The following is a 25,820-nucleotide window of genomic DNA, read 5'->3' on the forward strand; positions in this document are numbered from 1 at the left end:
TAAATCGCGCGGCTTTGTTTTGGACAGTTTCGGGCATATCAGTAAGGGTTGCTGTGGGGGGGTGCCATACTATGGAAGCATATTCTAGGGTTGGCCGGATAACAGTATTGTACGCATGAAGTTTGGTGTCCTTGTTTGCAAGTTTAAGGCGGTGCTTAAGAAGACCATGTTTCCATAGTGCTTTCGCGGTAATGTATTTTACGTGGCTAGTCCAGGTTATATCAAAGTGGAATAAAATACTTAGATATTTAATAGATGTAACTGTTTGAATTACCAAGTTGTTTATGACATACTCATTGGGCGAAGGATGTGCAACAGTTGAAAAGTGTATCGTAATTACTCGAATCTAACGCGCACCTTTTTTTCTGGTTAAGCGAGTTCATAAATCGCATGCGCGTTAGAATCGAGTACGAAAAAAAATTTATACGGTCATTCTATTGGCATCGGCATTTCCAAAATGGCCGCCCCTACATGCGTCGGCATGGCGCGTCGGCCATTTCTGCTTATGTGTTTCCCATGTGCGGCACTTTGTACGTGTGCTGAGGAGTTCGTCATCTTGTAGTGCATTAGCATCGACGGCATGGAAGGGCCGACTCCAAAAACTCGAGTGCACCACGATGCCGCTTTTAAAAGAAAAGTCATCGCGTGTGCAAAAACGGACGGAAATCGGGCCGCATCGCGGTCGTTCGGAGTTCCCAAAACGTGCGTGCGGGACTGGCAGAAACAAAAGCAGAAGATTGTGGACAGAAAAGATTCTCGCAAAGGCTTCAGTGAACCACAGCAGGGTCGGTTTCCGCAAATTGAAGAGCTGTTGGCCGAGTATGTGCTTGAGCAGCGAGCGGCACAGTGGCTCAAGACGACAAAACTGCTCCAAGTGCGGGCTATGCAATTAGCCTTGAAAAAATGGCTAATGCGGAGCCACTTTAAAGCGAGCAGGTGCTGGCTAACTAACTTTATGAAGAGGAAAGGGTTTTCCCTCCAAAGGTGAACTGGCATCTGCGAAAAGTTTTGCGGAGGAGTGCGATGAAAAGCTTCACAGTTTTCACAGGTTCGTCCTAAACTTGTGGCACAACAACGGCTACCTGCTTGGGCAAATCGGGAATGCCGATTAGACGCCTGTTTACTTTGACATGCCTGGCACCACAACTGTCGAGAAGAAGGGGGCGAAGCAAGTTCGCGTGCTGACATCGGTCCACGGTAAAACTACAGTGACGGCAATGCTCTGTTACACGTCAATGTGGGCACAAGCTTCCCCCGTACCTCATATTTAAATGGAAGACGCTCCCGAAAGGAGTCCTTTTTTCGAGTGGTGTGATCAGGGGAGAGGAAAATGCATACAAGGTCCCGTCCCTATAAGAGACATCTTATATAATAGACAAAAATCGCTGTCCAGAGCATGCCTCTTATGAAGGGGTTTGTTTAACTGTAGTGAAATAATTTTTACATTGAAACTATTAGCAGTCGGTGCGGGATTTTTAAAAGTTTAATAATCTGAAAAGTTCGTTAATGAGATGTTCGTTCTACCGAGATTTCACTTAACGTTTTAGCATCTACAACAGTGAACAACATGCATGCGTCAGCGTTGATGTGCAAACAAGGTACGTACTACGCATAGCCCCAACGCAGATGCCCGAAGCACAGAAGCTGTCTAGTACTGGCTGATATATCCATCGCACTCCACAAAACCTTCGCTGCAGTAAGTAAATGTATGCCACTAACGTTACTGCATTTAGGTAGCTCAATATGTCGCACAACTCGTAGACAGAATTCAGCAGACTTTTAGTAATTCATACAACATATCCACGTGCCCTTCCAAGCAGCGCGACGTGACCAGAGAACAGGGCGCGGCTGTTTGTTTTCTAGTTCACACTGCTGCTTGCTGCTGCCACCTAAAGTGCTTTACTTTCCCATGTTCGACGCGTTCGCTCTATTTATGCTTCTGAATGCCTGAAATTAAATGATAAACAGATTTTTTCATGCCTACGATTCTGAAGCCTTACAAATAGAATCGTCGAAAAAAAAAAAAAAGGCTTAAATGGCGTTTTGATTGTTGCTGCCGGTGGTGTGCTGTCATCATTTCGACGATGGCAACACCTGAAGAACCCGAAGGGAAGCTAGCAACATGCCACTGGCTTGGCTCAGCTTCCTCTACGCCATTGCTACAGCTGCTGAAGAGGGTTGTCATTGGCACCCTGTTATTATTTTTTTCTTTTCTTTTCAGGGAATCACCACCTAGAGCATGGAAACTTCTGTGTTGTCGTTCGGCAGCATAGCAACTATGCTTTTATATTTACAAAGCTTCTTGAATCAAAAAGGAAACTGCATTCTCATGTTCCCTTTGTTCCATGTTTTTTATTGAGGCAGAGAGCATCTATTTATACAGCTGTCATTTCCCTGCTTCTCCCAAGTCTATGTTAGGGTCACAGGCAACAGTGAAAACATCATCGAGCTTTCGTATATTCTCAGTGGCATCTGTTGCAGACTCGTGAGTCTCAAATGACTGAAAAAACTGCATTCTTCTAAAGAAAATTGTCTCAAACATGGTGGAAGCTCTAAAGGATGAAGAGCTGTTCTATCATGGTCCACATGCTGGCAGGCAATTTGCCAGCTACATCGCTATGTATGCATGATCTGTCTGTTGCTGGCCAGCTCACATGCAAAAAAAGTAAGTATGTGAACATGATAGTTGTGTGTGGCAGCAGAGGTGTTGGGGCTGCAGAGAAGTACATCTCTGGTGAAGACATTGATCTTGTGTCATGACTGCATTGTGAATAAACTTGCAATAAGAGAATTGCAGCTTGCACACTGCATTTATTCAAGATAGAGCCAGATCTGTGAATTCATTACATTAAAAAAAAGGAAATTTCATGCAGAAGGCATTGCTTTGTTTGATCTTCATATTCTGATACATGGGCATTCAGCTTAAGTGTTTTCTTGCTTCTCGTAATGTTTGAGATAACAAAGTTTTGCTCTGCCTTATCATGTTACTATTCACTGTGCATAATTGAACTTAAGTGACATCAAGACTTAGACTGTCCAATGTATCACGCAGTTTCCCAACCACATGATCAAGATGATCAACTGCACACTGGACCACCTTGCAGCTGTGGCAGCCTCGGAGCAACTCCTTGGGTTGAGTGTGGTTGCACCTGAATTGAAACATTCAAGTGAGCTCTTTTATCAAAATGAACAGTTTTTGCAAGACTCATGGGCTATCTCTGTACATCTCTGCCCACCGCTGCATTATTTTGGCTTAAAGTGGGAATGTAGTTGATTGCTTATTTATTGTGTTAGGAAGAAATCAAGCAGGCACTTTCCCTATAGTCACGCCCTCTTGCATGCTCTTCACTGTGAACAAGAAACCGGTAGCAGCCCTGAAACGTCAATATATGTTTGTTTTTCATCTAACTAGGCAAGTACCTGTTTTTGTTCTTTCAATGAACCCCCCTCATCTTACCAATTTTCGTTAAACTTGCACTATTGTGTTATAATGCACTTTGTTGCGTATACTTGTCACAAAGTTCAAGCAGCTCTTGGAAACAATGCATAGTTATGCTGCACGAAAATAGCATGCTAGTGTTTCTGTTGTTTACATTAATTTTGTGTAATATATCAAGTTCTTTTTTAATTAAAGGGGCTTGGCAGGACTTTTCCAAGTAACAGTCAAAGGGCTTCAATAAAAGAGCTTATCGCTATAAAAATCAACTGCAGCAAAAATGAAAAAATTGTTAGAATTCGTCAAGTACAATCGGAGTGACAGGAATCTGTCGTATTTATTCAGATGCTAAATACGTCTTATGTATCGCGCTTGAGCAAAAAAGTGAACCAATTTCTTGTGAAACTAAAGCTCTGGTCATGCTGTTAAACATAAACACTAGTAAAACAAAGGTGGTACTATTCCGACTTAAAACTAAGCCTGTTTTAAACACACAACTAATCACACATCTCAAGTATGGCGATACTTATATTGAGCTTGTAAATAGTATAAAAATTCTTGGAGTTACATTCGTGAGCAATATGCTTTGGAGCGAACACATTGACAGTGTGCTGAGTAAGTTATCTCGCGTAGTGGGTGTGGTGTACAGTGGCAAAACTGTTCTACCATACAAGGTAAAACTCTTACTTTATAAATCACTTTTTTATCCTCATTTTGCCTATTGTTTCTTAGTATGGGGGATTACAACTTACACGAACTTGCAAAAACTGTACCTGATGCAAAGAAGTATATTAGAATCATTTTTAACTTGCCGTATGATGCTCACACAAGCAAATTGTTTCAACAGGCTGGAATACTACCCGTACATCGGCTCTACAATTTTAAATTAGCATTGGCAATCAGGCGTGAATTGAAAGAAAGTCGACATTTTTTGTATGACCTCTCAAAACTGCAGCCAAACATTACATTGTTTGAAACACGAAATAAAGAAACATGAAAAATAAAAACTTCGAGAACAAACTTCTCCACAGATAAGTTATCCCACATAGTTCCTACGTTACTTAATAAATATGTGAAAGCTAGCATAGATTTTTTACACTGTACGCAGATTCCATTGCGCGATATACACATGTTTAGTTTTTGAGATTTCTTTCCTGTTGCTGTATTATTATGGTTGCTATTTTTGTTTTTGGAATTTGGACTTGATTTTTATATATATATATATATATATATATATATATATATATATATATATATATATACATTTATTTTTTATTTATCTATTTGTTGTAATTGTTGTCGACTTCATATTGCTGATTGTTTGCCACTGCTGTCATGCTAAAAGGTAGCTGTGGGCCTTTGTCAAGCTGCCTCTTTTGGAGAGCAGCTTCTACCTGCAGCTGTCCTTCATCAAACTATTGATGAAAAACAAACATTATTATTATTATTATTAATATTATTATTTTATTAGTGCACGTCATGACCTTCGGAACTTTCTTTTTATTTTACATTTTTGTGTGTGTGTGTGGCTTACTTTCAATGTGATTGAGAGTGTATGTACAAGGGCAACCTGCAGTGGCCTCTGTGTAACTATGCAGCGCACCGTGCTCAAATAAGCCAATCGTTTTGACTAGGAGTTTATGGCGCAGTCACTTAGGTTTATGGCATCATTTGTCAAAAGAAAGAACGATTTCTAGCGGACAGCATTCATTCTAAATTCCAGGCTGCATGCTGCGCTATTATGCTTGGCTCACATGTTCTCGAACGCTTCGACTATCCTTTGGCAGCATAATTCTGAGGGGGGGGGCTTAGGAAGGCTTTTCACAGGAGTTTGGATTTCCTCATCCATTCTCAAGTTGTGGCACCAAGTCCTGTGAGCTACTACAACATATCAGGCACTTGTGAGCTCGAACTTTGCTTAAAATAATATTAGTAGCTACGACGATTACCTCGCCTACAGTACCCTGCGAGTGTCGACTCACGTGTTGCAGAAACTTCACTGCACTGCCAAATGCGAAAACAGACGTGTGAGGAGAACAAAACAAAAACTCCCGAATAGGAAGATCAGGCATTGTTTCTCCTTCTACAACACAAAAGTGAATTGAAATTGGCTTGAAATTGTTCAATTGTGTTTATATAATTACCGCCATCTGCTGCGAAGCAGACGGACAGCAAGCATATGTACACACAGCAGCGCATATGTACACGTTGGTTGTGCACATAAAAAATTATGTTTTCGTTTTGAGCAAAATTCACAGGAATAAATTTTTCCACATCAAAAGAAGAGGCATTGGATCACATAATGAACTATCTCGTATATTTTCAGCAGATTGGCTGTGATGCTTAATTTACAATTAAATCTCCCCAAAAAGTCACTTTTTGTCAATTTCGCAAGGATCTTTCTCAAAAAAATATTTGTTTATAGACGTTTAAAATATTATAGTAGGTAGAACATCAACTGGTAAAAAAGCAAAAAAATTTCTGAAGCTAGAACCTTGCCACAGTTATTACAAAAATTGCCTGAATCAGTGCGTTTTCTTGCTTCTTTGCTAAGCCTATTTAGGCTGTAGAAGTAATATATGATTTTAATAGTGACGTGAAAGAACAATGGCATACATGAAAGAACAATGGCAGCATAATGCTTTAGAACCAAGTTTCTCGGCATACCCAGTATGTAGGTTGCATACGCATTATTTATTCCCGCCTAACTTTTTCTTTCTGCCGGCACATTTGAAGGGTGGTCACGTAACCACACAATTTTTTTTTAGCAAAAATACTTTACTGAAATCACTCTCACATAGTTGCCTTTCAGCTCAATTTTTTTCAGTTGAATCAGTGATGGTTCAATTTTGTGCGGGAACGTTCCGTTTGGAATGACCTAGTTCTTTTCGGTATAGTCATTGATGATGAGTAGACAGCTTTGTAGGCGCATGAATAACGCAGCAGTAGATTAAAGGCAATAAAGTAAAAAAAAGACTCGAAGCATTTCGGATGTTGAGATTCGTATCACTGAGATCAATAATGGTTCTTAGCTTTTTTTTAACACTGTAGAGTTACTTTTGAGTCGAGGGCTTTTTTGTCATGCTAGGGTACAGCCCGGACTGGAACAAGCCCCAGCACCTGGAGGCACTGAGCAGACATGTAAAGTCGCTCCAGCTGGCAGAGGTGTGTGGGGACACTTGTGAGGTGGCCACGTTGGTCAACTACGTGGAGCAGCTGTGCAACAGGCATCGGTATCTGGGCTGCCCAACGGCAGCTGTGCTTGGAAGGTGAGGAGTGCGTTGCTACAAAGAAATGGAACTTGCTAGAGAATCTATATAATCACTAAAATACCCTCTGGCTAAGAAAACAAGAAGGTGCCGGCTAGAAGTGCACCATTGGGACGATAGTTTGGTGGAGTGGGTGCCCATTAGGCATCTTTATCTTTACGGTCCGTTCCGTGTGCAGAATGATCACGCGAGCAGTTGAACACGGAGCGCAGGTCTCTCTGAATGTCACTCGCACGCCACTCAAGGGCCACTTTTTCATCGTTGAAAACCAGGGGAGTGCCAACGCATAGATCTCACGTGCGATCCTTGGCCCGGCTATTGTGTCCGTAATCGTGGGAGTCGCATTTGTGATAGTGTTTGCATAGCCAGCTTTTTCTGTGTTCTCGGGGGCAAAGGGTTTCACTGGTAAGACGCTGCGATGCTATCAGTTGCCATTTTCGCTTCTTCCCAAACGCATGAGTAGTATGAAACTTTCGATGACCGCCTGCCATCACACTGATCGCACCAATGTTACTAGAACCAGGTCAGTTTCACAGCTCAGCGTGTGTTTTGGCACAAGCGGCTGACACGTTACCTAATGGCTCTGCTGTTCCGTTTTGCTTCACATGCTGCGCCGCGCGTCGTGATGCACGTGTTGCTGCTCAGACATGACATCGCGTTTTAGGCACTCGCTTGCTTCCTCCCACCATTATTTAGTGAACTGTCGTCTCTTACGAAAGAGTTCTAACTTGTGACGAGAGACGCCAATAAACAGTGTTTTCTTTTTTTGCGCCGGGCTGCAAAGGCGTCTTCAAAAATGAAACCGATCCCGCTTTCTTTGAACCAACGCGAGATCCCGATTAGTTTAAAATTGGGAATCCTTAAAATTCACCTTTAAAATTTGAATGCAATGGCAATATCCTGTACCAAGGGCTAACTTCAAACTCTTAGTTCATGGAATATTTTTGAACTTTCTATGCACCCAATATGTGGCCTTAAGGGAATAGGTGCAGTAAGGTGTGTGCCTCTTGTAGTGGGTCACCTGCTTTAAATCGTCAATCCATCATGATAATCGCATGTTTTGACGCCCAATGACATTGTACGCTTGTACCACGCATTATTACTGCAACAATTCATGTTGTACTGTGAAGCACCTATACAGGCTGTGTGTGTTTGTAAAGCATGAAAGTTACTTTCAATGCATTTCTAAGCAGAGGACATCATTTTCACTGTATTCACAAGCAAACGCCTGCCTTGTGCCAATAAAAAGACTGTACAAAGACTTGATGGCTGTAATGATGTCCACAGCAGTATAGAGATAACTAAAGAATAATGCCCCCGGGCAAGACGTGCGAAAGAGATTGACAGGGGATCTATACAATCGTTTTTCTTCAAGATACACGTGAGCACATTGCCTGTGGAAACGTTGCTCAATGACAAAGCCATATTTATACCATGAATGCATGTCTATCTGTGTATTTGTCTGTTTGTCCGTCTTTAACGGTATTTTTAACAGCACCAGACGATACCCCAAACAGCCGACCCCATCCGCAGCGCACACCAACATTGCTCAAGATTCAGCGTTCATACTTGTGCGATTGTCACTTAAAAAGCAATTATTATGCATATCTGATGCACCAAAACAACACGTCAATGTTCTGTGTGTGTGTATTTTACTAGAAAAGATATACATAAGTAATTCTAAGGACCATAGCGTTTATCACGCTGCGCTGACCATGCAACACTTGCACGAAAAGGCAAGTGTTTCCAGCCCTTTGCTAAGACGACACGGTGGGGGCACCTAATGGTCGCCTTGCGTTCTACACCTTATAGCCTCCGAGGCAGGCGCGCATGCCATGTGCTTCGTTTTCCAAAATAACTGCCAGATAGTGCTCATGTCTCACCTGTGACGTGACTTGATGCGCCCGTTCGCCTCCGCTGCACACTCCAGGCACTCTAACGCAGCGCCTCCAGAATACCGTTCACCGATTTTTTTGCATTGCACAGAACATCAAATAAATGTTTTGTTCACTCTCTCCAGATGCAAGACTATAGTGTCTTTTGATGACATTTGCAGTATAACATGCAGATGCCAATTTTGTAATTTTTATTTTATTTGAATATTTCTCAATTTTCAGGCCACGTCCAAGATGATAATTTTTCACTCACAACCAACTATGCCTACGCCAGAATTTCTGCCAAACGAGCTCTTTAATGCTTTCGCGCTTAGGGTAGGAAAAGATGCGAAGCCGCAAGAATAGGTGGCTCACTCACAAGTCCAAGGTATGTCAGAGACCTTTTAAGGTGGATGATATTGTAAAATATTATAAGCACATTATAAATGGAAATGAAATATTTCTATCTCGAGGAAAAGTAGCGCTAGGGGCATTGCTCCACCTTTTTCCTGGTCTGCTAGAGCTCATCTTAAAGCCACAAGGGATGACAAAGACAAGCTGGTCGCAAAAAATAATAATAATAAAAAACGTGCGAGGATGACCTCATGCGGAAAAATGAAACAGGGCTGTCATGGAGTTGGTTGAGTGATTCTTGTGACGACACATCACTGGGAGTCTCAGACATCATGTCAGCTACACTGTTCACGTTCAATGAAGTGACGAATGTCTCGTTGCCTTCCGCACCTCGGCGCCAAGGATTAAAGAATTAATCAATGACTCTGTGTCTGGGATGACGTGCCGTGTTTTGTACTGCAGAACTCTTGTGCCTGGAAAACTGCTGGCACAAAAAATTGTTATTGTTAAACGATGTGGCAGCTGCAGTATTAACGGCCAGAGCAAAGTGCACAAGCAGCCGTTGCGCACTCTGACCACTGTCGCCGATTTGAGAAATTTAGGTAGACAGCCTGAACATCTGTGGAGGCATGCCACCAGCCGAAAATGTGCCAACACCCCTTATTGTTCATCATAAACACCTCGCAGTGTTTACAAAGTGGCCTGCTTGCTTCCTCTGCCTGTTCCTACGGAGACCATCGCGAACCTGCAAAGGTGGTGAAAACCAGAATACAAGCTTGGCAACCTCTCAAAGTGGTTTGCCCGTGCGGCTGCCACAAAACGGAACGAAATGAGATCTTGGCTCTTAAGCAACAGCTTTCCACAGTTTCGAATGAGGGAACCGAAGGTGCCCTGGCTGAGCTTCCTCTTTTGCTAAGGCTGTCATTTATGACATCGCTTAAGTAACGAATGCTGGGTAATAAACAAGTGAAAGTATGTGAGAAAGATGGCAAATAACTGCGCTCTCTAATTACTCTTATGAGAAAATTCTCTCCCGACAAAGATGGCTATTACCCATTCGTTCAAAAAAAAAAAAAATGTGACTAGGAGAAAACTGGATTTATAAAGTTTTGCCATGATAGCACAGCCGCCATTTAGTTGGTAAATTTCACAGACCGATGAACACTGGAAAGAATATGAAAAATGCTCAGCTGATTGGAAAAATAAACTGTGCTTAAGACGAGTCACCAGAATAAAGAATGACTGCAGACCAACAACTGGTCCTGTGTACTTCTATTTTTCTGTCTCATCTTTAGTGCAGTTTATTGTCTTAATTATGTCTTACTAACTAGCGCCCTATGCAAGCTTCTTGGGCCCATTCGATTCCGCCTGAAAGCAGCGTTCCAGGGACTGTCGAAAAATACGTAAGTAAAAAATAAATGAATAAAAATAAGTTCCCTGATTGAGAAAGGTTCCTGAATTTTAGTGGTGATGATGGAGCAAATGTTTTATAAATTTTGGTTTTTGAGGCAGTTGAATTTACTGCGCATGTGTCAATGGCGAATTTAGGCACTCAATACTGGCTAGAGCTGCGACGACAACACGGGTCATTCACGCTGAAGCAGATGACTCGTGTGGCTTGAAGCAAAATGGAACAGTAGCGACACTAGCTCTCGCGTCGACCACCGCGGCCACTACTTCGGAGAGCGTGCGCCTACGGGGAGCTGGTTCTAGTAACGTTGGATTGCACAGCCTTCGCTTAGGCCTCGTCACGAAATGGCGGATTGCACACCGCTGACTAGCAGACGAATCCCTTGACATCTACTAATATGGAACCAGGGACTGCCTCACGTGATAGAAACGCACCAATGATGTGCGAGTATTTGGTTTCTCTTTATTCGTGATAGCTGCGTTTTTGCTAGACGAAACACGTTCTTCTGCTAGTTACAGACAAATCTTTCAAATGAGACTAAAATGGCCGTGTTACTTGGCATGGTTGTCAGGTGCCACAGCATCGAATATGGCTGTTTTTAAGGTGGTTTCGCGAGTGTAAATGGTCACGAAACTGACTGACCGAATTATACGCATTACATGGCAATAGCTGATTAGGAACACCTTCAGACCCTATCTGTGATTTTAACATTCTTCAAGAAATTTATTTCTCTGAAAGTTTTTGGCCTTCGAGACCTGTGTCTCCCCTTAAACTGATGGAATGGGCATGATGAGTCGATGCGAAGGTAATATGTTCATTAAACTTCAAAGTAAGGCTTTGCAGCAATATGAATTTTTTTTGGACGGGTGTTTTCAGGGCTTAGCTCCTTTTGCTGCAGTGAAACCACCCTTACAGGGGCATGACTTAGCACTTCTCCACTACAGTGAAACGACTTTCACAAGGGATTACACGCAGACCAATATATGTATGAATGGGTGCTTTCATGGCTTAGCACCCCTTCACTGCAGGGAAACTACCTTCACAGGGGATCATATTTGGACTAACGAACGCATATTTGTTCATTTAGAATACTTCAAAATTTTCAATAATCCAAATTCGTATCTAATCGAATTTAAATGACCTACTATTTGTTTCAATATTCTTCGGAGCATTCGAATATTCTTACAAGCCTACTAAATGATATATATAGTTGATGACACTGATAGAGATGAACAGAGTGCCGATCGTTGATAACCTGATCTGCTCTAAGGTGCATCCGCAGTTATACATGCGACATTGATTTTTCTAGCCTTATCGCTGGTGGCCGCATTAGTTCCAGAAAAAACTCAGCTGCTCCTGTTTATCCACTCAAGCCTAACCAAATATTCTAAAGTAACATGGAATGTTCGGAGACATTTGGGCAGAGTTTGTGCATTGGTAGTTACACATGTAATGCGCCAATAACATAATTAGATTAAGGTCTTTTAAAAAAAAAAAGATCATCTGAGTGAAACCCCATTAATATGTATGTGCCGAGAATGTGGCATAGCTGCGCACTCAACATTCTATGCATTCACCATCAACTACAAATTTCCATTTCTTGACGCGTTCCATCATTGCCAATATTCCACAGCAAATATTGCTTTAACTGCTTACTACAAGGCCATTTTTTTTCTTTTTGCCAAAGCATGAAAAGTATTCTAACACTCTCGTACAACCGTGCGACAGCACGCAGTAGTGACGCCGAGGAGCTTCTCTAAACCGCTGCGGGGTCAGGGACATGCAGCGTGGTATAGCCACAGAATGGACATAATCGACTGTCTGTGATACATGTGTTCCGCAGTCTGCTTCTTAGCGAAAACCGATGCAGTACAGTCGCTGAGAGCCATTTGTCTACTGGCTAGTTATGTGCAGCGCTTCGCCTGTTCGGTACACACTGGGACCGCCGATCCACTTTCCGTAGAATATGCCCACTCCGCTTCAGTCTGGGCAAAGCGCTGTGAGTAGTCTGTTGGGTGAGTTGAGTTAAAGCAGTGATGACAAGCCTTCTGAAAGCAATGTGCACTCCGCACTGCTCTAGCATTGCTGTAGTGCGGCAGTGGTGGAGGCGCGTTCGGGCTGTTGCTTAGTGAAAGTGTGTAGTATGGCACAGCTTTGTGCTTGCTGTACTGTGCGCATGTTGTTGGTGCCTTTGACATGCAGCACTTAAAAGGACACTACAGGCAAGTAACAATTTATGTCATAGTGAAAGCTCATTGTATGACAACATGTAAAATTGCAATACAGTCGATCCCGGATATATCAAACTCGAATTATTGACTATACCGAACAGTTGAGAAATTCTATTGAATTTCTCATGCTAAAGTATAGGACTGGTGCCCCCGTATATGAAACCCCTGCACAGCAGGACATCCGCTATATCAAACGCTGTGCCTCGCCGAAGCCCAGAAAGTGCACTTTTCCTAGCAAATATTGATTAATTTTCGGCCACGTTCTGACAAGTTGGGATCCCATTTCCTGCAGGTGGCAAAAAAGGCCGGTAACGTAATTCGATCGGGTTCGTGCAGCCCAAGAGGCCCTGTTGTTGAGGGCACCAAAATGAGAATGCGAAGTCATTCGGTCATCTCGCTGCAATGTTCACACTCTTTTCCTTGTTTGTTAGCACACAATGGCATGCGAGCCTGAAAAGCGTGGCTTTCGTGATCTGTATTTTTAGTGTTTTCGGTTCTAAAACATGTGTTTTCTAGCTTTTGGCATCAAAGCAGCGGCTGCCAACTGCAAAGCCGCAAGTGACATCAATGTCGCCAACATGTCGACTCTGAGAACTCTGCGTTGTCTCGACGTCTTATGCGCCTTGTGGACTTGTGTACTTCTCCCTCGTTCCTGATAAATCCTCATTTGAGAGTTGAACAGAACGTTGACCCACACATAGTGATAAAAATTATTACTGGCGCTTGGAGTGACGTCAAGCGAAGCACTATAGTAAACTTTCCTTGCATACCAGGTGGTCCAGGTGACGATTTTGGGTGCATCTTGACTGCTGACTACGGCGTATGATGCCTTAGTCAGGGATCGAAGTGCTGCGCCAATGAAACCTGCTGCCCCAAGCCATGCCTCAATGGCAATTTGCACACGCAACGCCAAATTTAGTCGAGAGTTTTATCATTGACCGAGCAACACACATGGGCTACACAAAGGACACATTCGTGTATAAAATTCTGCGTCCATATCAAGCATCGTATTTTAGATCATGCATGAATCTTGTGCCACGTGAACACAATGCATGGTTCTTGTTAAAATGGCGTTTGTGTGCATACCTCAATATGAGACTCTACATATATCTTAACAGCAAAGCTGTTAAGCAAACGATTAAGACGGCAGTGGTGTTGCAAAAAACACGCCGCACCGTTGCCGAGCAACCGCTGAGAACGTGTTGTGCACGGCTGTTGCTCAGCAAAGGTGCGGCAAGTTTTTGACATATAAACTCAGCAAAATAAAAATCACTGTCACCGGCAAAGCAATGACTGCAATAGCTACAATGTGTAATGTTGTAAAATGGTGATGCCAAACTCTCTCCTTTCTTTCAACTTTTTTTACTGCACCATTACGCATTTAACCCTGCCTTGCGCAAACCATGCCCAAATGACTGGGAACCATCTAGATAATCATAGAACCTTCCGATGAAATCAGGCGCACAATGCATACATTACAGTTTGTTCTGGAACTTACATGGCTGGCGATAACACTGGAATCTTCGATGGCACATGTATAAATGCCGACACACTTTGCTGCTTGGCAGATTATCAACGACCAATGCTCTGGTTTGCTGCTATTAGTCTTCAATGTGTATTGCTTGTAGAGTGATGTTTCGTTTTCCGGGCACAGGTTAGCCCAAATAAAAAGTTCACTCATGAAAACAGCGGCTGCTGCCTGCGTCGACATCACGACCTCGTGACAACATGAAGGCTGACAGCTAACTCTTCCAGATCTGGCATCGCGACACTCACTGTCACAACTACAAAATGCTCGTGTAAAAGAATAAGTAGGTTTGCTCCAGCGAAAATTATAATTTACAATGATGTGTCGCCTGGGAAATCTGCTGCAAAACTAAATTTCGATGCTCCAAAACTTCCTTTTTACTGCTTTCGAAGCTGCTCCAAAACCGCATTATTCCTGCTCTCAAAGCTGCTCCAGAAAACTGAAGCCCGCTTCCACCCCTGCTCAGTGAATTCTGCTACTTATCAGCATTTGCAAGCACCATCTCGGATAGTGAGCGACTTCATTGGTGCAGGTGACGACGTAGTTGTTTCTGACTGCATCGATGCTGAAATCAGACTGCATTGATGCTTAAATCATTGCTGCCGTTGCCGAAACCGCAAAAGGGTATCCGTGCGGTTATGAATATGCTAATGCCATCGCTGCCGCCACTAAGCAACATTTTACAGTGGTACAAAGCTTACATCAGCGTTCTGTGTCAGCGCTGCTGCGGCCAAAGGAGCTGAATTCGCTTATTTAGAAAGCATCAATAAAATTGAAGATGGCTGGAACTTGACGGCACGCAAAGACTAGTTGACAGACTGCATTCATGCAAAATAAGATATGGTAACTTATAGTTAACACCTTGTTGTTTGTTCGTTATACTGTGAGGGAACCGTTATGTTAGCACTTGTAACGATTTCCAAGGCTTGAAAAGCCCTAATTTAGGCCTTAGGTACGCTTATTTTGTATGTCGAATTATCAATATATCGGACTATTTGACAATCTCCTTTAGTTCGATATATCTGGGATCAACTGTGTTATCATCAGTAGTGCCCTACTCACGAATAAGTTAAGCTAAATGCACCACAAGACATGTGCCATGAGTGGGACATTTTGGAAATGTACAATCATGTGAGAGCATCCAACTATATTTTTTTAATCACTAGTAATCAAACTAGCTGCAGTAAAAAAAAAAAAACTTTCCGTGCTTCAAGAGACGTAACAAAAGGCTGCTTGTCCATTTATGCTTGATGTATAGAAAGAAAAACCTCCTGGCGCTACTATGGATAATGGCGTGAGTGGTTCAAACGTTCTCTTTTCACCTGGTCAGGCTGGATAGGTGGTGCCATATAGAGAGAGGCCGAGTTAAACCAAGCAAGCAGAAAATTGTTCAGTGGCCGTTGTTGCTGCTGTGGCTACCGCTAGTTTCGCTCTTCTGCTGCTAGTGTCGGCGGTCGCGCAGTAAAGGCGAGCAATGTTGGACCTAATAACAGTGATGTCCGAAAAACCGCATTTACATGGGTAATTTGAAGTGTGGTAATGTGATGTGAACCACTAAACCAGGATTTTATTTCAAAATAAGCACTTTGTTGGAACAAAAATAGCACTACGAGGTTTCTGGACCATAAAAAGGTGGTCCGATGATTACTTAGCCTTCAAAAGAACAACGAAAGTTTTCGAATAGTGTCGATTTATTTCTGAACATTGTCCCCTTTCAACACTATACAGTTGACCCAGGGATCCTCCAGCTTCTTGATCCCATCAAAAAAAAAAAAAAAAAAAAAAAACGTTTTCTCCTGAGCTTAGGCTTCTGTGGTGGTGATAACTTCTTCGTCTGACTAGAATTTTTGTTGAGCGAGTGACTCTTTCAAGTTGGGAAACAAGAAGAAATCACTGGGGCCAAATCTGGAAAACACGCTGCATGGGGCACCACTTAGTAGCCCAGTTCGACCAACTTGGCCACAGGGACAGCACAGGTGTGAGCTGGCGCGTTGTCATGGTAGAAGAGCACCGTTTTTGTCACCAAGTACAGCCGTCTTTTTCGCAATTCCACGTCGAATCGGCCCATTATTTCGGTATAATAGGGTCCTGTCATTGTTTTGCCCTTCTCAAGGTAGTCGACGAAAATCGAACCTTGAGAATCCCAAAAAATAGTGGCCATCACCTTTCCGGCCGATGCGACAGTTCTCGCCTTTTTTGGAGCAGGTTCTCTGGGTGCAGTCCACTGTCTCGACTGTTCTTTGGTCTCCGGTATGCACCAGTGGATCTATGTTTTGTCGACAGTTGCAAAACCACGCAGAAACTTCTTCAGATTACGCCTAAACAGCTTCAAACACTGCTCTGAAGTTGTCCTACGGACATTCTTGTTGTTCGGAGTGAGCAACCGCGACATCCATCACGCAGACAGCTTTTCAATACCCAAAATTTCATGCAGAATATGACCCACATGGTTTTTTGAGATTTCCCAGCTACTTCGCGCACCTTCAGTTGGCGGTCTGCCAGTACGAGGTCGTGGGTTTTTGCCACGTTATCGCCCGTGGTAGCTGTTTGCGGGGCCTCCTGGGTGAGGCTCATCAAAACCAGACTTGCAACCACGTTTAAACTTATTGAACCAATTTTTGACGGTTGCTATCAGAAGAGAATACTCATCATAGACGGCATCCAGTCGCTCTTTGATTTTGCTGCGCAATTTTTATTCCAAAAAACAAGAATCGCATCGCCGACCGATATTTCTCTCATTCCAGACATTACAGACACACGAAAACGGTCTGCTTCCTCAAGCGGCCAAAACAAAACCACGAGCTTGATTCATCTGAACCCTTGCGTGTGTCCCTCTTGGAGAGCATACTCAACGTTAGTATATGTCTCATGCAATATCGTCCTGCTCTCACAGTGAGTCTAAGTGCTTATCAGACCACCCTCGTATCTTAACAATCAACATCAACTTAATGTTTGCCTTTAGTGTACCTTTAACTCCATGATAGCAAGCTGCTTGTGTTTTCACGAAGCGTTGCGCACTTGAACACAATCATGCACAAATAAGTGGCAGCGATCGGTGGGCCAGCGTGTTCATGTAATCTCCTATTAAATGTGTGCAGTAAGCTTAAAGCGGCGCTACGTCGCACGTGTGTCCAAGCAGATAGCTTGGTATACTTAATGTAATGAGGATTTTTATCAACGATAAGTCATGCTGGTGTGTTTGTCTGTGGTTGTCACCTCTTGTTTGTTTTACAGTGAAAGCTGTTATGAGATCATAACTCGGGTCACGCGCAGTTGTCCACCCCCGGTGTCCGTAACCACATCGCGCGAAATTAGAAAAAAAAACTAGCACCAATGACACAGTAGACCTTGACCCCGGTCCGCTAGGTGCCAGCCCAGTATTATACCACTGAGCTATGCCGGTGCTTGTTACTTGTTTTCAAATTGCCTTAGGCGGGCTTGATGTTGCGGAGGCAATCGCGTTAGTACAACTTATAAAGCATTATAAAATAGCGAAAGACCAACCAGTTATCGCACAATGCGAATAGCGTAAGAAGTGGGTCGTACAATGCTCCAATCTATTACAAAACTTGTTCTTGTTCCCCTATTAACTGTGTCGCATACCCACTTAAGCCATAATTCTTCATCGTCGTTAGCCACTGCATGAACAATTGGCACAAAATTCCTTGCATATGTTTAGCGGATACCACGCTTGTCAGAAGAATGACGAAAAATAGCATAGTGTATGCCGGCCTACTACCTAATTATATTTATTAATAATCACCTTGTGAATATCAAGCATGTGTGCTTGTAGTGGTACCCAAATCAGTGTTTTGATAGACTCTGAAAGGCCGCTCTTCTAGCTTCCGCTGTGACTGTGCTGCGCCTTCCGCGCAGGCCTGGCACTTTTTTTAACCCAACAGTGCTAAAGAGCTCGTTCCGCAGAAATTCCGGCGTGGGCACCGTTGCTTGTGAGTGAAAAATCATTATTTTATGCGTGACTGAAAAATAGAGAATGATGCAAATAAAATAAATAAATGATAAAAAATCCTGGAGCAGAGTTGGGACAAGAGCAGGGTCGTTTGGGTCCGAGTGCGAATCGAACCCAGGCCATTTGCGTGGTAGGCGGATGTGTGAAAAGAACTTCCTCTGCTTGGAACTGCAGTGAAAGTAGCTTTCTTTTAGATCGGCATTTGAGAGAGAGCAAACATTCCACCGCAGCCTTTTTTTTTTTTAGGTGTCGGAGGTGCTGCCGTGGGATTGGGTGGGGTGTTGAGAGCATTTTCGGAGCGCAGTATGTTTGAATTACCCATCACAAGTGCCTGCACGTTCAAATTACCAGGCGTTTTCGCCTATTGGAATACATATAGCTTTCACGGGACCTCATTGTGAGTTCGAATTACCAGGAAGTTCGAATTAAGCGTGTTCAAATTAATGAGATTCGACTGTAATGCATGGTACAAGTGCCTATTGTTAGTGGCCATCAGAACATGTGATTATCATGAAGGCTTTGTGGTTTAAAGTCAGTCATCCACTACAAAAGTCTTACACTTGACTGCACCTAATTCTTAAGGCTACGTAGTGGATGCATAGTGTCACGGGGTTTGCGACGGGGCGGTGTTCTGGCGTGGACGAGGAGGAGCGTTGTGGCGCACTGCAGCGGCGTAGCTCATAGTTTCTGGCTCGGGCAGCGGTGTTTGGGGAATTCGAAGCGATTGTTGAACTTCTTCTCGCACAATGTCGGCGATCGAATCCACTTGAGACTGCGCCAAAGGCAACAGTTTGCGCAGCTCTTCCCGCACGATCGCTCGGATCGTTTCACGCAGGTCTTCGGAGTCACTGGCTTGAGCAGCAGCGCATTCTGAAGTCAGGCGACGATTATACTGTCTGGTGCGCATGTCCAGGGTTTTTTCGATGGTGGTCGCCTCGGATACGAATTCTTGGACGGTGTTCAGTGGATTCCTCATTAGTCCCTTGAAGAGCTCCTGTTTGACCCCTCGCATGAGGAAACGAACTTTCTTCTCCTCAGGCATGTCTGGGTCAGCGTGACTGAATAGGCGGGTCATCTCCTCTTTGAAAATTCCAACCTTTTCATTTCGTAGCTGAACCCGGGTCTTTAGTAGAGCAGCGGCCCTCTCTTTGCGAGCGACGCTCGCGAACGTTTACAGAAATGCGCCGCAGAAGACATCCCACGTTCAGAGCGTGGACTCCCGATTCTTTAGCCAGGTCCTTGCGGTGTCTTCCAGGTAGAAGTACACACGACGGAGCTTTTCTTCGTTGTCCTAGTGGTTGAGGGTGGCCACACGGTTGTATGTTTCTAGCCAGGTTTCCGGGTCTTCAAACGATGACCCATGGATCGTTGGTGGTTCCCTGGGTTGATGAATGACGATCGCAGGCTGGGACGCTTCTGTTGTCATTGTCGCTGCAGTCGAGGTCATGGCCTTGGTCTTCCGCGCCTTGTCTTGTAGAAGCCTCTACTCCGGTGGGAGACCTTGCTGTCGGCGGCTTGTTTGCTGCTCTTGGTTGGCGACGGTGTCTTCTCCGCGACGTGGGCTGGGTTCACGGCTTGATGGGGGCGTCCAGTACATGAACGAAGCAGCACCTCCACCAGATGTCACGGGGTCGTGACGTAGCCGAAGACTGGAGACTTTGCGTTGGAATTTAACTGTTTATTTGGGCGAACCTGTGCCCGGTAAACGGAAAGTCCGATTACAGTAGCAGTCTTGGACTGATAGCGGCGAACGGAGCGTCGGCCGTCGATCAACTACTGACAATAACAATTTCGAAAAGGTTTTATGCACTAAGTGTTTGAAATACGCACTAGAAACAAGCTATCGCTATCCAGTGTAACTCCTAAAGGCGAAGCTTTAGGGTCCCCTCACTTTTATCTATGATTACTTGCAAAGGCATCACCGCACTTATCAAAGAAAAAGACCATCTGCCATAGGTTGTGGTGTTTGCAAGTTCAGCGGCGCATTAAACTTATGTGGCGCAAAATGTTATTGCGGTACGCAATTGATACACACTAATTGGTAAGCATATTGGGAACCACTATGGCTTAAGTGGTCCTTGAATGCATTAGCCTCTATAAGGCTTGATCAAGGACTCGTTGCAACTATGTTTTAACCGTTAGTAAGTTACGTAAAATGAGGTTTGACTGTTAAGTGTCTTTTGTGCGATATGTGCTGCAGTCATCGAGTGACAGCCATACAGAGGAAGACAAACCAGAAGGCAAGTCACCAATGGATACTAGAGCTGTATGATTATGCAATTTGAATACAATTGCAAATTTGAATACAATTGTACCATTATATAACGAACCCAGATATAACGAAATATTGTTTCTAGCGAAGTAAATGAAAAACAGTCTTGCAGTAGATATAGTGTAAGGAATAAACCTTTTTACAGATACTGTAGGCTCATGATAATTCAAGCCCTGATAATTCATACTTTCGGTTAATTCAAACAAAGGAAAATTTTTTGGTTGGCCCTCTATTCTTTCAAAGTACTTAAAAGCCTCTTAATTGAAACTCCATTATTCGGTTGATTCATACTTTTTGCAGCTTCATACCTGAAAATATCTGCTGTTTTCCCACTACTATTTAAAGATTTGCATGCTAATATAATCCTAACTGTCTAAGTATGAAAAATAAGCACCTCAGGCCTTCAAGGAAAAAGGCTTCATTAGTAAACAAATGTATCAAACAAAGCCCACCGCATGGTAAACTATGATGCTTCCGAACTGGTATAGAGAGCTTTTTGCTGAAGGCACCTACCTATAGCAAAGAAGCAGTTGGCAGTTCACTATTTTTTAAAAGGTCTCATAAGCAGTAAATGGCCAATAAACTTTTGGACCTTACTTGTCTATTTTCTGTTAATTGTGTGCAGTCATGGTCTAAAAGCATTTTAAAAATTGTAAATGTGATAAAATGAATGCATAATCATATTGTGTGGTGTCACTTCACTCAGACTCGTCTGTCTGAGAACTTCTGATAACTGAAACTTTTTGATAATTCACACAAAATTCAGAGGTCCCTTCGTGTTTGAATCGAGAGTCGACTGTATAATGAAAGTATTTTTGTGTAAGGTGCAACGTTGTTATATTAGGGTTTGAGTGTATTGAAGTATGTGTGTGAATTGAATCACATATTTTTCTAATCTTTTTATAATCTTTTTCAAATAGTTTGAAGTGAAGTTGTGAGAAAAAAGTTGGGAAGAATTTTTAAGGGTATGCTTATGAGACAGCAACATGAAAGTATTGATAGAATGGTGGCATGTGGTACTTCGTAGTTGTCTCATCAAGAGCAAAGCAATACAGAAGTCAAATTGTATCAGCACATGATTTTGTGCAACCAAAGTGTTGCCGACTGCAATCTACACATGAAAGGCAGATATTTCTTCAGCATCTCCTTTTCTTTCAAGTTATGCAGAAGCCCAACAGATGTGGCAGACAAGGTTAAAGACTGTTCGAGTTAAGGGTTCCAAGTGTGCCCCGTAGGCGTCAACATACATGAACATCTGAAACTTTGTATGTTAAAAATCTTCTCTATTCGATTTTTCTGACTTTCTGTCCTAATTTCAGGTTCAAAACAGCCCTAATTGAGCCCCTTACACAGCTACATCTATCTCCATATTGAAACAAGCGTCTTCTCAAGTTAACACATTTGCAATCGTAGCGAAGCCTGAAAGGCAGCTTTTTCGTAGTAAGAATGTGTTATGAGGAGAGGCATACTGAAAGTTTGAAGGAGTCATTTTTAATTTTATGTTGATTGTATGGAAATTTAAAAATAATAATTAGAATGCAAACACACGGCACATTTTTACGTGCTCTCACTGTGGTGCCAAACATATACAGTGCTCACCTCCAACTGTTCATTCATCTCATGAATGCTTCGATGTGGAGCATGCACACTAACAAAGAAGCCAACACAACATGCTATCAAGACCTCTTCCTTCTTTTTACAGCCTAGAGTTGATGAAATGAATTTAACCAGAAAAACAAAAATAACTAAGGTACGCTTACACATGGGTGCTCATTCATTTTTATAAAAACATCCCTAACAGTTCGTGTGCTGTCTTTCTGTGCTTCTGCCTAGCATATATGTCTCAAAGAATTGTGCCTCACAGCCACACAAAGCATGCGCCACCAGGTGCACATACTTAGTCCTTATTTTATTAGTTTTTGGGTGTGCTTGCTTAATCCAATTATTTTTTTTATGAGCAACCAACTAGCTCTTTTACAACATATTCAAAAAGTTCGACTGTAACAGAGCTTTAAGGGGGCAGACTATTCTTAGACATTTTTTGTTTATTTCTTCAGTGGTCTTGAGCAAACTGCACAGAATTATGCAGTTTTTTCTGCTGATTTTAAATGTTTAATTAGTTTTTCTGTAACTCATTTTATTCCTGAGATAACTTAAGTTCACCCCCTATTGTTTAAGGCCACCATAGAAAGAAAAGTGCTTAATTAAAAGTGATATTTAAAATATCCTAACATAGACTAATGACTATAGATTGAAATAATGCAAGAGTTTTTTGTTTTTAAGCCTTTCTTAGTATTTTACAGCAAACTATTCACTTTCAAAAGCAGTTGGAATTGTGTTAAAGTTTTGATGAGTAATTAATTAAAAAGGCTTGTTCGCTTCCATACTTGCATTATACACAAATGCAGGTTTTCATTGCAAAAAGAATTATTGTTGTACCTGCCCTAGCTGCAGAGATATTGAGGCCTCAAAATTGAACAGTTGTTAATTTACTTTTTTGAAAAAAATGGAAAAAACTGAAAACACACAGCTTCTTCAAAAAGCAACATTCATGGTGCGCATGTTTTGCAATCCTCATGAAAGTTCTCATAAATTCGTAGCAGAGCTTCTAACACAGGTGCCGGCAAATTATAAAGAGGCCTCGAAGTTGGTTCCCCATTTTTTTTGCAGGTTCTGCATGTTAACAGCACCAAGAATCTGGACAGTTAGAATGACATTACAAAAAAATTACCTCTTCCTGGTGTGTAAAAATTTGCAGAGAGAGAGCAAAATACTTGCAGATACCAAATATGTCAATTTTAAAAAATGATTTTTTTTGTCACTTTTTAGCCGCAAAGAGCAGTCTGCCCCCTTAAAGGCAGCTTTGCCACAATACGAAAATGTGATGAGATAAAGTATTATACAGGTTTGAAGGGGTCACTTTCAGTTGGATGTTGACTCCATTTGTGTTTGGGAAGTTCGAATAGTAAAAATTTTAGTGTGAAATAAATTGAATAGCACACACTGTTAGAAAAATATTCGAAATTTCTTAAATCAGCACCGAGAATAATAGGTGTCCCTAAACTCCTCTGAGGTATACCAGAAGGGACATAGCAAAGCCCTGGTGTAAAACGGTTACAAGAGCCCTGCAACACTTTTCGAGCAATGTCAAAAAACACTGCTGAATGGCAGTTGAGGCTCTCAAGAACACAGGTACCAAATTTTATAGTGCAGGGCATGGTCGGGAATTCACAACAAATACTCAAAGTCAACCAAAAATCGCTTTTTCTTCTCTGGACAATTGATGTTACAAGCTCCAAAGTCACTACGTTCCAGGCCAAGTATCAGCCATTGACTGATTTGAGATTGGTGCGCTCGGTCATTACTAGGGATGCCACGAGAGACAGCAACTTGTTCCCACATGTGCGAGCAATCGCACTGAAAAGCTATGCATTCAAAGAAAAGTTAAAGTGCTCATGGTGTGCATAACACATTTTGTTCCCTCCTGCCACCTCTCCCCGCTTAGCTTTCAGTGTTTTCGAGATAAGAGAAGAGAGAATGCAGTTGAAACATGCGTCAAATCTTTGTAACATGCGTCAAATCTTTGTAACTCTGCTCGTACTGGACACATCCTTAAAGTTTTGCGGCATTTAATTTGTGAGGCAACAAATTCTTTTAGCCAATCCATTCTGTGGTTACTTCTGGAAGTGTTGCAGGGCCAGTTTAACTTCCGCAAACTGCTGACAAAAGCATAAGAAACTGAGTAGCCATGATAGAGTTAAGCTATTCAATCAGAGCGCAGATCATTTGAAAAACAGATGACAACGAATGAGTGTCAAAAGCCTTGGAAATTTATATGAAAACTGCAGTGAGTTTGTTTACTTTATTAGTGTTAAAATTAAGATTGGGTGTTGGATAAACAACTGTGAATCACAAGAGTAGCTCTTCCTGACACCATGTTGGTTAGAAAAGAAAAAATGTTAGATCAAGGGGTTCATAGATATGTAAAGCAATATTGTGATCAATCAGTTTGCATCATATAAAGGTTGGTGACACAGATCTATAGTTTCCTGTCGAGCGTTTATCCCCATTTTTAAATAAAGGTGCAGCTTTAGCCAGCTTTTAATTTTAAGGCAACTACACAAAGGCTAATAATTGACTAAAGATAAGACAGGATTATACTGAAAATACAAGAGGTATTTTATAATACTTTTGAATTCATGTGGTGATAATAATATGAAGGGGAAACTTTCTGACGCTCAGTTTGATTGGCAACACCCTTCTGAGTGACTTGAGTTAATGACAGAAAGTAAACATTTGATCACGCATAGACAAATTACAGGCCGATCAGCTTACTGTATATTCTGCACAAACTACTTATAAAAATAATAGCTAATAGAATTAAGACGACATTAGAGTTCAATTAACCAAAGGACCAAGCAGGATTTCGTACCTGCTACTCCACAATAGACCATATTCATACTATCAATCAGGTAATAGAAAAATGCGTAGAATACAACCAACCCCTATACATAGTCTTCATAAATTACGAGAAGGCATTTGACTCAGTAGAGACAGCCCCGCTGCGGTGGTCTAGTGGCTAAGGTACTCGGCTGCTGACCCACAGGTCGCGGGTTCGAATCTCGGCTGCGGCGGCTGCCTTTCCGATGGAGGGGGAAATGTTGTAGGCCCGTGTGCTCAGATTTCGGTGCACGTTAAAGAACCCCAGGTGGTCGAAATTTCCGGAGCCCTCCACTACGGTGTCTCTCATAATCATATGATGGTTTTGGGACATTAAACCCCACATGTCAGTCAACACAGTAGAGACATCAGCAGTGACGCAGGCACTGCGAAATCACGGCAATCGAAGAATCTTACATAAACAGACTGGAAGAAATCTACAGTGGATCCACAGCTACCATAATCCTCCATAAAGAAAGTGACAGAACCCCAATAAAGAAGGGTGTAAGGCTAAGAGATTTATAGGAGGTTTTCAACACCCTAGATTGGGAAGAGTTATGGATAAGAGTTAATGGAGAGTATCTTAGTAACCTGCAATTTGCTGATGACATTGCCTTGATGAGTAACTCGGGGAATGAATTACAGCTCATGATTACTGAATTGGACACGGAAAGCAGATAAGTAGGTTTGAAAATTAACATGTACAAAACTAAAGTAATGTGCAATAGTCTTGGTAGAAAACATCACTTTGCAGTAGGTGGAGAGATGCTGGAAGTTCTAAAGGAATATATCTACTAAGGGACAGGTAGTAACGGCGGAGCCGAACCATGAGAGTGAAATAACTAGAAGAATAAGGATGGGGTGTATCACATTTGGAAAGCATTCTGTAATCATGAATGGTAATCTACCACTAACCCTCAAGGGGAAGGTATATAATAGCTGCATCTTGCCAGTATTTACCTACAGAGCAGAAAGTTGGAGGCTTACAAAAAAGGTTCAGCTTAGATTGAGGACGACACAGCGAGCAATGGAAAG

At 42.4% G+C, this 25,820-nt stretch overlaps 1 protein-coding gene across 4 annotated transcripts in view; it reads left to right on the top strand.

Moving 5' to 3' along the window:
- Positions 1–25,820, top strand: part of xmas (RRM_XMAS2 and SAC3_GANP domain-containing protein xmas) — a 417,359-nt gene that overhangs the window by 334,279 nt on the left and 57,260 nt on the right. For all 4 annotated transcript variants that reach the window (XM_075896259.1, XM_075896258.1, XM_075896260.1 and 1 more), the window contains 2 exons: positions 3,053–3,167; positions 6,525–6,705. In XM_075896259.1, the coding sequence (XP_075752374.1) occupies positions 3,053–3,167; positions 6,525–6,705 (296 nt within the window). The remainder of the gene's footprint in view (positions 1–3,052; positions 3,168–6,524; positions 6,706–25,820) is intronic.

Source organism: Rhipicephalus microplus, chromosome 5 (genome assembly GCF_043290135.1).
Source record: "Rhipicephalus microplus isolate Deutch F79 chromosome 5, USDA_Rmic, whole genome shotgun sequence".
NCBI lineage: Eukaryota > Metazoa > Arthropoda > Arachnida > Ixodida > Ixodidae > Rhipicephalus > Rhipicephalus microplus.